Source organism: Xenopus laevis, chromosome 2L (assembly GCF_017654675.1).
Source record: "Xenopus laevis strain J_2021 chromosome 2L, Xenopus_laevis_v10.1, whole genome shotgun sequence".
In the NCBI taxonomy this organism is placed as follows: Eukaryota; Metazoa; Chordata; class Amphibia; order Anura; family Pipidae; genus Xenopus; species Xenopus laevis.
Genome location: NC_054373.1, coordinates 72068692 through 72081748, shown reverse-complemented (window position 1 = coordinate 72081748; position 13057 = coordinate 72068692). Strand labels below are relative to the sequence as shown.

General features: G+C 38.5%; 1 protein-coding gene across 2 annotated transcripts; it reads right to left on the bottom strand.

The window, feature by feature from the left end:
• Window positions 1–611: 611 nt before the first annotated feature.
• On the bottom strand, window positions 612–12814 carry rps10.L (ribosomal protein S10 L homeolog). Of its 2 annotated transcripts, none has more exons than XM_018245098.2 (6): window positions 12743–12802; window positions 11030–11179; window positions 10074–10245; window positions 9425–9502; window positions 7403–7458; window positions 612–706 (listed from the first exon to the last, which is right to left on the bottom strand). In XM_018245098.2, exons 1-6 carry the CDS (start codon window positions 12785–12787, stop codon window positions 665–667), a joined length of 543 nt encoding a protein of 180 aa, XP_018100587.1. In that variant the 5' UTR covers window positions 12788–12802; the 3' UTR covers window positions 612–664. The 2 variants fall into 2 exon arrangements, with proteins under 2 accessions (XP_018100587.1, NP_001086422.1); NM_001092953.1 differs by having other exon boundaries at window positions 643–706; window positions 12797–12814.
• Between the last annotated feature and the right edge of the window lie 243 nt (window positions 12815–13057).

Genomic DNA, 13057 nt, shown 5'->3' with positions numbered 1-13057 from the left:
AGGTGATTGTAAACTGCATTGCACATCAGGACTTTCAGATGGTTGTTACACACTTCTTGTCATGGTAAATGAAGCCCAAATGGTTTATTAGAATATCCTTCAAATATTTTGCCATTTGTTTAGTCTGAGAAGTTATAATTATGCAATTATTCCTCATCTTAACATAGCAAGTTGGGAAAAAAATAATCCCATCAAGTTCACCCTTTAAACCTGCCTAACTGCTGGTTGATCCAGAGGGGGGGGGAAACCCATTTGAAGACTCTCAAATTTGCCTTAGGGGGAAAAAATTCCTTTTGACTGCAAAATGGTCCTTGGATCAACTAGTACTATGGGCTATCTTCTATAACCCTGTATAGCCTCACTTGCTAAAAAGTCATTCAACCCCTTTTTAAAGCAATGTAATGTATCCAGCTTGTACAACAGCTTCAAGCTGTTGTCATATGTCCCCCTTTACAGTTAGTCCTAGCAGCACATTTTATTGGCTTGTAAGTGTACACAGGAGTCACACTGGCCTGCAGCTTTACCATCACAAGCTTCAAACCAGCAGCTCCACTTCCCACAGCACATAAAACAACTCAAGGTAAAAAGAAAAAAAGACAAGGAAACAGTCATGATGGTGCCAAATTTTTTTTTTTTATCACAAGCATGAAAAGCGTAAAGTAGATCATTGGGGTGCCTGCCCGCGACCACGTCCAAACCCTCCTCTCTGCAAAAATGGAGGAAAAAAAAGGGGAGAAAGTGTAATTAATGATAATACTAAAAATGATACCAACATGTAGTTTAAAGCCTCGTCTGAATTTTTTTCATTCAACATGTCTTCAGCTGTACATTTCTAGCTCAACATTATACACACTATGCATGAAGTTTTGCAGTTTTGGACTCCAGTCATTGAGATATAAATGAGCTGGAAAGCATGCAGAGAGACATGCAACTAAACTGGTAAGAGGGATGGAAGACTTAAAATTATGAGGGTAGCCTGTCAAGGTTGGGGTTGTTTCTCTGGGAGAAAAAAAAAAAAGAAAAAAGAAAAAGGTGCTTGCTAGGGGACATGATTACACTTACAAGTACACTAGAGGCCATTATAGACAAATTGCTACGGTGGTCCTTTTTATGGGTGAAAAAGTCCCCTGCTGAGGCCACCCCTTCAGACTAGAAGAAAAACTTTCATTTGAAGCAATGTAAGTGGTTCTTCACAGCGAGGAAAGAGGTTGTGGAATGCACTGCCGGGTGAGGTTGTGATGGCGGATTCTGTTAATGCCTTTAAGAGTGGCTTGGATGAATTATTGGACAGACATATCAAAGGCTATTGTGATAAACTGTATAGTTAGTATAGATATCTGTATATATAATTTATGTGAAAGTATGGAGGGGTGTGTATGGATTCTGGGTTTTCATTTGGAGGGCTTGAACTTGGACTGTCTTTTTTTCCAACCAGATTTAACTATGTAAGTACAAGGACATATCAGGCTACAAGTACTGCATCACTTGGTAATACAGCCTATTCGTGCACAACACCCTTACATTTTTTTTTTTTATTACTTATTTCCACCCCCAAATAGCTATACTAGGTAAGGCTACTTCCCCTTAGCTTTTTTCAAATCTTCAGCTTCAATTTTACATGCAAAATGCCCCATAGGAGAAAGACAAAGGCAGCTTGCATTTCTCTGTGCGCTGAATTGGAAGTCAGCTTTGTACAGATACGAAGCTTACATTTATGTTTCTATTCCTCGACAGCTTTGTGGTGATGATGTGAGCATATATTTAAGCTGCAGACACTGAAAAAGGGTGCTTTAGGTTATCCATACAAAGCCGACTTCAGTTTCAGTGCACAAAGGAATTTAAGATGCCGTCACCTTTTTCCTAAAGGGCACTTGGCTAGGGACAGCAAGCCTTACCTATTATAGCTTTTTTGTGGACAATTAAGAAAAAAAAAAATATTGGTGTTACTGTTCCTATAAAGACGCAAAGCATGAAACAGCCTAAAGAGTTAAAGCCACACTCAGTGTGATTAACAGACCTGGAGTAGAAAGGACTCCTGCTAAAATTATTTAAATAGTCAAAGAACAGAAAGGGATAAACACTGATTTCATTTGCAATTAGAGTTAATTTGAACTTTAACCATTTTAATCAGTACATTGAAATGTTACGTAGAACTATTTGCTTTTAGTAGGCAAAATACTACTACTGAATGGAGATCCATTTTAAAACATCAGACATGAAGAGGATGAAGAGGTAGTGTAGTTAAAATGAACAGTAACACTAAAAAATTTAGTGTTTTTAAGTAATGAAAATCATGTACTGTTGCCCTGCACTGGTAAAACTGATGTTTGCTTCAGAAGGACTACTATAGTTCATATAAACGAGCTGCTGTCTACAAAAAAGGCTACATGGTACAGGTTAAATAGTGTATAAATTGTTTTTTACCGTAATTTCTGCTTCCTGGTCACCTTCCACGGCAGCATTCACAGAATGGGTTACTCCTCCCACCGGGCCAATGGACAGGATCCTCCCCCAAGCAAGATAAAACCCATCAGCTCACCCTCTACTCAGCGTCTTGGTTATACAGCTAAGACAGTGTGAATTTCCTGGTGAATGCTGCAATGGCAGGGGACCAGGAAATAGAAATTACGGTAAGTAAGAAAATTTCCTGTTTTCCTCAACATCCATGGACAGCATTCTACGAACGGGAACTACCAGAGCTTAAAAAAAAAAAAAAAAAAAAAAAAAAAAAGGACTAATGCCGGTAACTCACACTTTATTCAGTAACATGAACAATTGACTGCAAGACCTTTGTCCTTGCCTCCAAATAAGCGAGATTGGGGAGAAAGTTTATAATGTTTAAAAAATGTAATTAAAGTAATAATGTTAATAATGTTTAATAAAAGTTTTTTAATGTTTAATAAATGTATTGACTGAAGACCATCTTGCCTCCCTGCAGATTGTTCTGGCGATGCTTTGGCTTCCATTGCCCAGGAACTTGCCAACGCCCTTTTAGAATGGGCCTTTAGACCCTGGGGACCTTCCTGCCTGCTATGTTGTATGCTTTTGCAATTGCTGGAACTGTTTTAAGAGTTTTTCTGAAACCGCATGGAACAGCAAATAAATGCTCAGATTTTATCCATGACTTCTCTCCAGTCTCTATAGTGAGTGCTCTGACCAAGTCAAGCATATGCCACTGCTTCACTTTCTGATTTTGAGGATGGACAAAAAAGAGGGAAGCGACAACTCCAAATCCATGTGAAATTTCGATTACTACCTTTGGTAGAAACTTAAAAGCTGTCTAAGCATGACTATCTTTGAAGAATGCTGTAAATGGCTCAGCAGAAGATAATGCAGCCAGTTCAACAAGCCTACATGCTGAAGTTACAGCAACAACACTTTCAAAGTAGGATTATACAATGAACTATCCTCTAATGGCTCAAAGGGTTGCTTTGTCAACATGATCAAGACAAAAGGCAAATCCTAAGGCGGAGCACATTTTCAAATGCTAGGCCTTACTCTCATTAGGGCATTGAAAAACTGCTGGACCAATGGCTCTTCAGCTCATGATACTCCAGTTAACAGTGAAATTGCTAAAATTTGTACTCGCCTGAAGACCCTTCTTATAGCTGTAGAAAAGAAAATCTATCATCTCCTGCTATTGCAGATTGTACAAATTTTTCCCAGATCCTATAGTATTGGAATGATGTAGACTGTTTCCTTGACTTAAGCAGAAAATCTACTGCTTCCTCCTTAAAATTCAAACTTTCCAGCCTTCTCCTTTCAACCTCCAGGCCATGAAAGAAAGGTTGTTTCCCCATCTGCAATTAAAACATCCCTTGAGACAGCCACCCTGGAAAACTTTGGGATTTTCTTGGGTTCACCCAAGGTTAACCTGTAAAGAAGTGAAAACCATGATCTTCTTGGCCAAAAAGGAACCACCACTAGTGCATCTACCCTCTCCCATTCTATCTTTTTTTAGAAATTTCCATATGAGGGGAATTGGTGGGAATACAGATCAAATCTTAACCAATCCTGCTTTAGTCAGTCTGTGGCTACTGCTTCTTTACATGGGTGTCTGGAGAAAAATTTGACACTTTACAGATGCCATGGCGTCGATTTTTGGAACTCCCCATGTATATACTATATTTTGAAATAAATCCTAATGTTAACTCCATTCTCCAGATCTATTACACTCTGACTCCAAAAGTCTGCTTTTTTGTTTTCTATACTAGTTAGATGCACTGCTGACAAGTTTTTTAGCCAACACTCTGCCCACTGAAAGATAGGCTCTGTTTCCTTCTGCAATCTCATACTTGTACCTCCTTGCTTTAAGCCACTGCTGTGGTATGGTCTGAAAATACCTTTACATTCCTTCCTTTTAAAATATTCTGCGAGAGCTAACAGGGCTTCTTTTCTTGCTCAAGCCTACACCTGATGCATCTGTCATTATGACTGTCCATTCTGGTTCCTCTAATGGAGTACCTTTTCCTAAATTGTCTTGAACACACCACCAGCTTAGCTAGTCTGTTAGAGCTTGAGGTAGTACCAATTTTTGTGAAGATTTTTCTGAGGGTTTTTTTTATCTTCCTTAACAAGAAATTTTGCAATGGCCTTGAATGCTATCTCGCCCACCTCAGCACCTGAATCGTTTTGACGCTAGGCAGAGGATTCTTAAACAGTGAGGTACTGTCACCACTTCCTGACTTCTGAACTCCTACTGCCTGAATCATTCTGTTTTTCGACAGGCAGGCTTACTAAATTTCTTTGTGTTTGGAAGTTTGCACCCAAGAAAGTAAGTTATTTTGTTGGACACAGATTGCTTTCTCTGTTTATTATCCAACCATGTAGCTCTAAGAACGCAAACACTTTTTGTGTGGGCGTCTGCTTCTAATTCTGTCTTTGCCGTCACCAACATGTCGTCTAGATAGTGAAAAACCAATATCCCCTCCTTTCCTAATTCAGCTAACAAAGTGACTAGACTCTTCGTGAACACTCATGGATTTTGACAGGCAAAAGGGAAGACATCTGAGCTGAACATGAAGGTCTCTTACTGCGAACCCTAGGTATTTCCTGAGTTTCTAGCAAATTGGTACATGAAAATACACATCTTTTACATCTATGATCGCGAGCCAATATTCCACTTTGATTTCTTGGATGACTGATGTTAATGATTCCATCTTGAACTTCCTCTTCTGTAGGAAGTTGTTCAGACACCTCATATCCAATACTGGCCTCATCGTCCCTGGGGCTTTTTTTTTTTTTTACCAGGAACTTTAGTAAAACCCCCCCCCCTCTATCGTGAGGAACTGCTTCTATTGCCTGTGATACCACCAACTGATCCATATACTCTTGGACCAGGCTTTTGATCTCTTCCGATTTTCTGAAAATAGAAAATAAAAAATGATCATCTCTTGGAACTTTTGCAAACTCTAAACGAAAATCTCTTTTCACGGTGTCATAGACCCTGTTTTGAGAGAATAGAGACAGCCTGTCCCCTACTCATCTGAGCAGAGATCCTCATTGCTGCTGAGGTGGAAGTAGAGAAACCACTAAAGCTTAGGCCTCTTGAGTTTGACGCCCTGCTCCCCAAGATTGCCGATTATATTCTCTCCTGGGTTTACACTGTCTGGAAGACCTGAGTGACAACCTTTTCCTTAGAAAATGGTCTCTTCATTCTTCTCTCTTGCAGAAGGAAGACACTCTTCCCTCCAAAGACTAATGATTGTATCCAATCTTACTCTAAAAAGCATCTCTCCTTCAAATGGAAGTTTGACATAAATTTGTCTTCGAGGCCGCATCCGCTGACCATGGTTTAAGCCACAGGGCTCGTCGCCACCGATAGTGCCATAGACCTTGCTGTGAAATGCACCAAATCTACAGTTGCCTCAGACATAAAATCCACTGCTAATTTACAGTCAGACAACCTCTCTAGTAATTTAGGTCTCTTCACTTTAGAGGAAATTGCCTCCTCAATTTCAGAGAGCCACACCTTCAAAGCTCTGGACATGAGCGCTACTGCCTGTCCGCAGGCTGCCCCAGCAACGCCAAAAAAATTTTTAAGATTGAATTCAATCTTCTTTTCCATGGGTCTTTTTTGCTAGTCTTCCGACTGCTGCATCCACATTTGGTGGTGTATGCCAACACTGAGTAATTTTCCTCAAAAGGATACATCTGTCTGAGAATTTAATGTAGAACGTACATCCGTTGTTTCAGACAGTTTGCCTTCTGAGACCTCCAACAATTAATCTGTTTATCTAGAATAAGAATGTCTTTGCCTCTTTTTAGAAGTTGATGCTTCTTGGAAACCTTGCACAACTGCTTGCTTAATGAATGCTGCCAAAGACTCCGCAAAGGCTTGGTTTCCTTGAGAAGATAACGCTCCCAACTCTTCTTGTACAGAGCCTCCGCTCCCCACAACTTTATCTGCCCAAACTACCCCTCTGCAGTGATTGCGCCACTGCCTGAAACGCTACTCCCACGTCAAGAGTGAGTAAAGGGTGGAGTGATGGCTTTATCTTGCTCGGGGGAAGATCCTGTCAGTCTGCCCGGTGGGAGGATTAACCCATTCGGGGAATGGTGCCCATGGTGACGAGGAAAACACCATTATGTTTTACAGAGCTTATCTGCAGTGTAACCAGAGAATTTTCCACTTTAAATGGGCGACTCCATTGCTACAAAGCAATTTATTTATATAAACAATAGTTTGCGAAGTAAAGAGCAGTTTTACCAGAGCAGGGAAACAATGCATTATATTTTATTACTTTACAACAATTACATTTTTTGAGGTTACTGTTACTTTAAGGTGTATTAGTGAAATTATACATTTCCTGCACACAATGGCAACATTGATGTGGGCATCCTTTCGCGTATAATCTGACCTGAAGGGGAGTTCAATGAATAGGACTTGTACTGAACATTTTTAATGTTTAAATAGTTGGCGTTTATGCGTTATTTGTTAAGATAAACAGGGTAATTGAACTATGTTCGGTCCTTGTGAGGTTAGATTACCAGAGCTCAGATAATCACACTAAATAAATGTAAAAATTGTGCTGAAAGATATCTGTAAACTAAAAGTCACAAGGAACCCTTTTGCGGGTGGCGGGTCCGGGTTGAGCTCTTCTTCCTGCTTGCCACCTTGTACTGCCGGCTTGCTTTTTTATAGACGCGCGCCTGATCAACCCTGTCCCTTTTATGACGTCATCAGCAGGGTGGCGCAGGTCTATAAATAGAAGCAGGGTTCGGGTGGAGGGAGGGCGGATTAGGGTCGGGTTTTACCCGACCTGCACATCACTAATAACCTCAAGGACCAAACACAAAGTAGAGCATGGAATACTTTCCATAGTAAAATGTAAGCAGTCTTCAGGTGGTTAAAAACACATTACATATGTTAAAAAAAAAAATCAGTATCAGCGTTACTTACAAATTGGAATTCTGTTGCTGCTCCAGCTCCAGCCTCAGCCTTCTTGTCTGCTCCAGCTGCAAAGAATAACAGACAAATTTAGTTTTGTACATTTATATCTCCTCTTAATGTGCAGAGGTTATTCAAGCATTATAAAAAAAAAAATTAAGTGAAATTTGTAAATAAAGGCTATTTACAAGCAGTATATATTTTACAGTTTTCTATATGCCCAATTGCTTGTGTTCTCTTTTTTAATTGACAAATACATATTTATATACATATAAACCATCTAAACACTCCTTTAAAATTGCTTCATGTGCCTTAAAGGAATTGTTCAGTGTAAAAATAAAAACTGGGTAAATAGATAGGCTGTGCAAAAAGAAAAATGTTTCTAATATAGTTAGTTAGCCAAAAATGTAATGTATAAAGGCTGGAGTGATTTGATGTATAACATTTCAGTCAGAACCCAACTTCCTGCTTTTCAGCTCTCTTGGTTTACACCGACTGGTAACCCTGGCTACCAGGCAGTAACCAATCAGTCTTGAGGGAGGGGCACATGGGTTATATCTGTCGCTTTTGAATCTCAGCTGAATGCCGAGGATCAATTACAAACTCACTGAAAAGAAATGTACCATGTGGCCCCCCTTCAAGTCGCTGACTAGCTCAGAGTTAGAGCTGAAAAGCAGGAAGTTGAATTCTGGCTGTTTTATTAGACATCTGTTCACTTCAGCCTTTATATATAAAATTTTTGGCTAACTAACTATATTAGAAACATTTTTTATTTTACACAGCCTGTTTACACAGTTTTTATTTTCACACTGAACTATTCCTTTAATCCTGTGGTACTCAGCCTAACATTGATAAATGGGTGGGTTCGAGCTAATCTTGCAACCCCTTTTGCAGGTGGTGGGTCCGGGTTGAGGCAGTAACAAAGCTTAGTTTGCTATTGCAGCACTGTGCACATGCTCTTCCTAAGTCTTTAGTTTCCTCCTCTATGAGCCAATCTGTCCACTAGAAAAACCTAGCGTCATATTGCCATGGAGACGCACCATTCCCTATCAGCTTGAATTTACAGGTATGCGCAGATAAATCGCCGCAATGGCAGCTGCAAAAAGACTTCAAGGAATAAAATTAAGAGTGATTTGCAACAAAGTGAATACATTTAAACAAACTAAGTTAGCGATTCACTTCACTCTGTGGGGTACTATTATTAGAGCAAAGAATATTCGGTAAGCTTTCATTCTTCTTTAAGAACTAATTCTAACAGGTGACCTCACTAGACACTATCTAAAGAGGATTATTTTTTTTTATTACAAGATATTCATAGCTTGTGCATTATATAATGTATGACGGATTCTGATTCTTTCCATTGGGCAATGTATGCAATATTGTGTAGGTAATATACTTATAATACTGATAATCTGCCTCTAAATGTTTTTAACAAAGGTCTAGGTGAATTTTCGAATTCAAAAAATTCGAATTTCTAACTGTGTACATTGACTAGGGAATAGCCCAAAATTCGATTTTCAAAAAAAACACTTAAAATTTGAATATCAAAATTTATCATTTATTCGACTTCAACCATTCACCATCTAAAACCTGTTTTAGCCTATGGGAGACCTACAACCTATTTGGAGTCAATTGGTGGAAAAATAAAGGGTTTTTTTGGGAAAAACTGATTCGAATTCGATCGAATGCACTATTACTTTGTACGATTCAAATTTGGATGAATACGGACCTATTGTGCAAAAAAAAAAAAAACTTGAGACTTGAGAATTTGCATTGGATCTTTTTTTAGAGATTTAGCTTTTTTCCAGCAGCACTCCAGCTATTAAAAAAAAAAAATTATATAAATTATATAATGTGAAGCGTATTTTGCTTGACTAATCATATATGATTTGGAATTATTTTTTAGGATGAGAGGTCCCCTTTAATAGGGGTTTAAGCTATAGAGATCTTAACATGCATATTACTGCCTAATATAAATTTTGCTTGAAGATTTCACCTGCTCAGCTTTACCAAACTGTAATTTATCATACTTACATGGAACAGCACTGCGCCTATAAGTGTCTCGGTCTGTCTCACCACGAGGTAGTCTGGGTGGGCGCTCTCCTTCCAGACCTTAAAAAGTATAAATATGGAAAAGTATAAAGAATTTGGTGTATTTATGCATGTTCCACTTTCTTATGGAATCCAAAAAGTCTGAAGTGACCCATGAATTATATTTAAAATTAGGTCTCCCTTTCTCAATTACCATTATCTGCTTATGGAGGCAACCGTTTGTATTAAAGGGCAGCATGGAGACGCATCCTAAACAGCACGGGAACGCAATCCCTGGTCCCAACCCATAAGTTAAGAATCCCTGTTCTACCATAGTTTATATGAACGATACTTGTTGCCAAGTTGAAACAGCCATCACATTGGTGAACAGTACTGGTTGAGTTTTCACTTTTCTGTCCATTGATTCTCCTCACTGACAGCCCAATTAAAAAATAAATAAAAAAAAAAAAGGCATCTGTAAGACTATTTTGACTATCTTCAGCCAGATTAGACTTTAAATGAAGTTTATAAATTGGAAGTAAGTTTGCCTTCCTTGACTGCACAAAAATCACTGTGAAAACCGACATTCTTTATACAGCTCTAAATTTTAAAAGGAAATCTTATATCAGTGAATTGCCTGCATTTCTCTTACCCTTGGGGCGAGGTCTGCCAGTTTCTGGACGACTCCTGCGAAGTGTAGCAGGGACAATCTCTGGGGGAAGATGCAGGAAGTCCCGCAGGTACTGGATACCTTCATTGGTTAGATACCAGTAAAAGTGACGCCAGGCAAACTGCTCCTTAACATACCCACGTGATTTCAGGGACTGTGTATAGATATTAATATAAATAAATTTAAAGTGTTTTATATGCAAAATAATGCAATGTTAACATGCCCTTATAAAGTAAGTATTTCCTTGGAAACACTAATGCAATTCAAACAAGTTACTATGTTGTAAGCGGGGGGTCGCCATTTACCACGACTTTGGGCTTCAGTGCATATTTATATAACTGAATGTAGAATTAAGGTTTTTCGATATTTAAACAGGAAGATAAACAGGAGTGAAATGGCATTTACAACAGTATAAAATGAAAACCTCTTGTAAACCAGAATGTCATTGCTGCCTGGAACATTAAGCCATCAGGCCCATGCACGTTGTATGTTTTTAAAATGATGCAACTGTTACAAAGCTAACATAAGGTTATGAAAGATCTGAGTTATGGTCAAGCTGGGATTTTTTTAAACTTGTTTTTGTAGAAGAAAAATCAAAACGTATAGTTTCCCTCTTACTTTTCCGCTCCTCAGAAGGTGCTACAGCCACTGCCTATCTATTTCTCTATTAATTCTCTGAACAGTCTGAATCCTGCAGTATAGCCATCCAAACAGGAATATGAATGGAACCACATTATATCACTAACCACGATGACATTATAGTAGGATTTTCAGATCTTGGTATACTGAACATGCGCATATATCTATCTTTTTTTTTTTTTTTTAATTTATTTAAGAGTAGATTTATTTAAGAGTAAAATCAAGTTTTTCTGGGAAGTCCCATGAAAGACTTAAATCTTATGGACAGATTTTTTTTTTAAGTAATTAGTACTAGTTACCTGCATTGCCTTCATTACATGCAGGTTGGGTACATTCTTGTCAGCCAGCTCTGGATGTTTGGGCATATGGACATCCTTTTTAGCCACCATTACTCCTTCTTTGAAGAGAAGCTCATAGATAGCAATGCGGTCTTTCTTTGGCATCAACATCTATGGGATGAACAATTTAGAGAAGAACAGAATGACAACTGAATATTCTTTACAGCACAAATACAATTGAGTTAGAAACGTGAACTATGGAGCTGTGTTTAAGGGAAGTAAAAATAATTAGAGGCACAGGAGTAAACCAGTTATAAAGGTTACAAAAAGCAGACATGCTTTTCTCAAATTAAACAAAAAGCAAGCAAAGAATGAACTCTTTGGTGTACTACATACTATTGAATAACTTTTATCTTGTAATTTGTTACATTAGTAGTAATTCTTGTTTATAGCTTTTGAGTATTATTTATCTATTAATGTGCTTCAGATATGGAAAACAGGGATCCAAATTATGCAAATAGCCTGCATTCAGACATCAGGCTCAAAGAATTAAAGATAATGCAGCCACTAATGGGGATGTAAACCAGTCCAACCAAGAGGTTTCCCACAGCCAACCAACCTCCTGTAGAAAGACCCTAAAGGCTAGGGCCAGATCACCAGGGATTTCAATCTGATCTTTTTAAAAATTCTCACATCTACCTATCTCTGCAGAAAACCCAAGGGACACCAGCAGTCAGGATATAGGGCCTTTCCACAAGAATCCTGACCATTTTGCAGGTATGCCGCAGATACCATCCCAATGTAGGACCCTAACATGAGCTTTTATTTCTCCAAATATTATGCAATTTTTTCTTATAGGAAGTTTTGATCTTAACCAGATGCCTTTGGTTCCACAATCCCAGTATGCTGAATCGGTCATGCAGAAACATCTTAATGATTGTGAACAGTGAGTGCTAACTCTAGCCTGCCTGTTTTTGGTTTTATAGGCGAAGAGGTCATGTACAATTTCATTTTAGTCAGAGGGATATTTAAACTATTTTACTCATGCCATTTATGTACGGTCACATATGATCCAATTTACGGCTTGTGTTCTAGAATTAATGGAATGTAAATCCTTACAAACAAGGATGAGGCATGGTTAAACGGATTCCATCACCCTCAAACTTTCATCTATTCCAATGACATCTGTTGAACAGTTACTAATTATGCAATCCTCTCAACAACAAACAATGGATTTACCTTAACAGAACGACAGGACTCCATGGGGGGGGGGGCTTTAACAAACAGTAAGCGCTCTCGTTCTGAATACATTCCTCACAAGACAATTTAGCCAATTAGGTTTAAACGTGGAAGTCAGGGAAGAGAAACTTTGGCTTTGCTTTAAAACCCCCACCGATTTTGTACAAGGACCGCAAAATTAACAAGGCAAACAGCAATTAGTTTTATAGGTATAGGAAATATATCTCTAGTCTCTCAAACGGTAACATGAAAACAACACTGGAAAGCGTCGATTGAAACAACACGAGACAGAAATTATTAATAAAACGTATAACCATGCAAAAAAAAATAAAAAAAAAAAAAAAATTCATGTGTGTATTGTTGCGGCCCAAAGGCCCGATTTCTGTACAATAACTTAATTTCGTATCAATGTAAAGCTCCGACGTCCGACAATATATTGCTTATCCGTTGTTTCTAAACGTAATCCAACGGTATTAAATTCGCAAGAGACTCTACCTGGATTAATATCACGGATTTGTAAGAGATTACATTTCTCCTCATCTCACTCACCTCTACGGCTTGTTCGGCGGCCTGAGCAGGAAAAGAGAGAGCATGCGCAGAATCGTCACGTTTTCCTTGTTCGATTAGGACCCTGGTAGATCTGTTCACTGCAATGCCTGTGTGGAATTTTTGAACGCCTGTCTTGGTCAACGTAATAATTGCTTTTATACTTATAACTTAAGAAATGATATTTGTTCTCGTATTTACTAAATAAAATACATAAATTCTCTTATTTACTTGAGAGTGATCAAGCTTCACAGTGAGTCATAC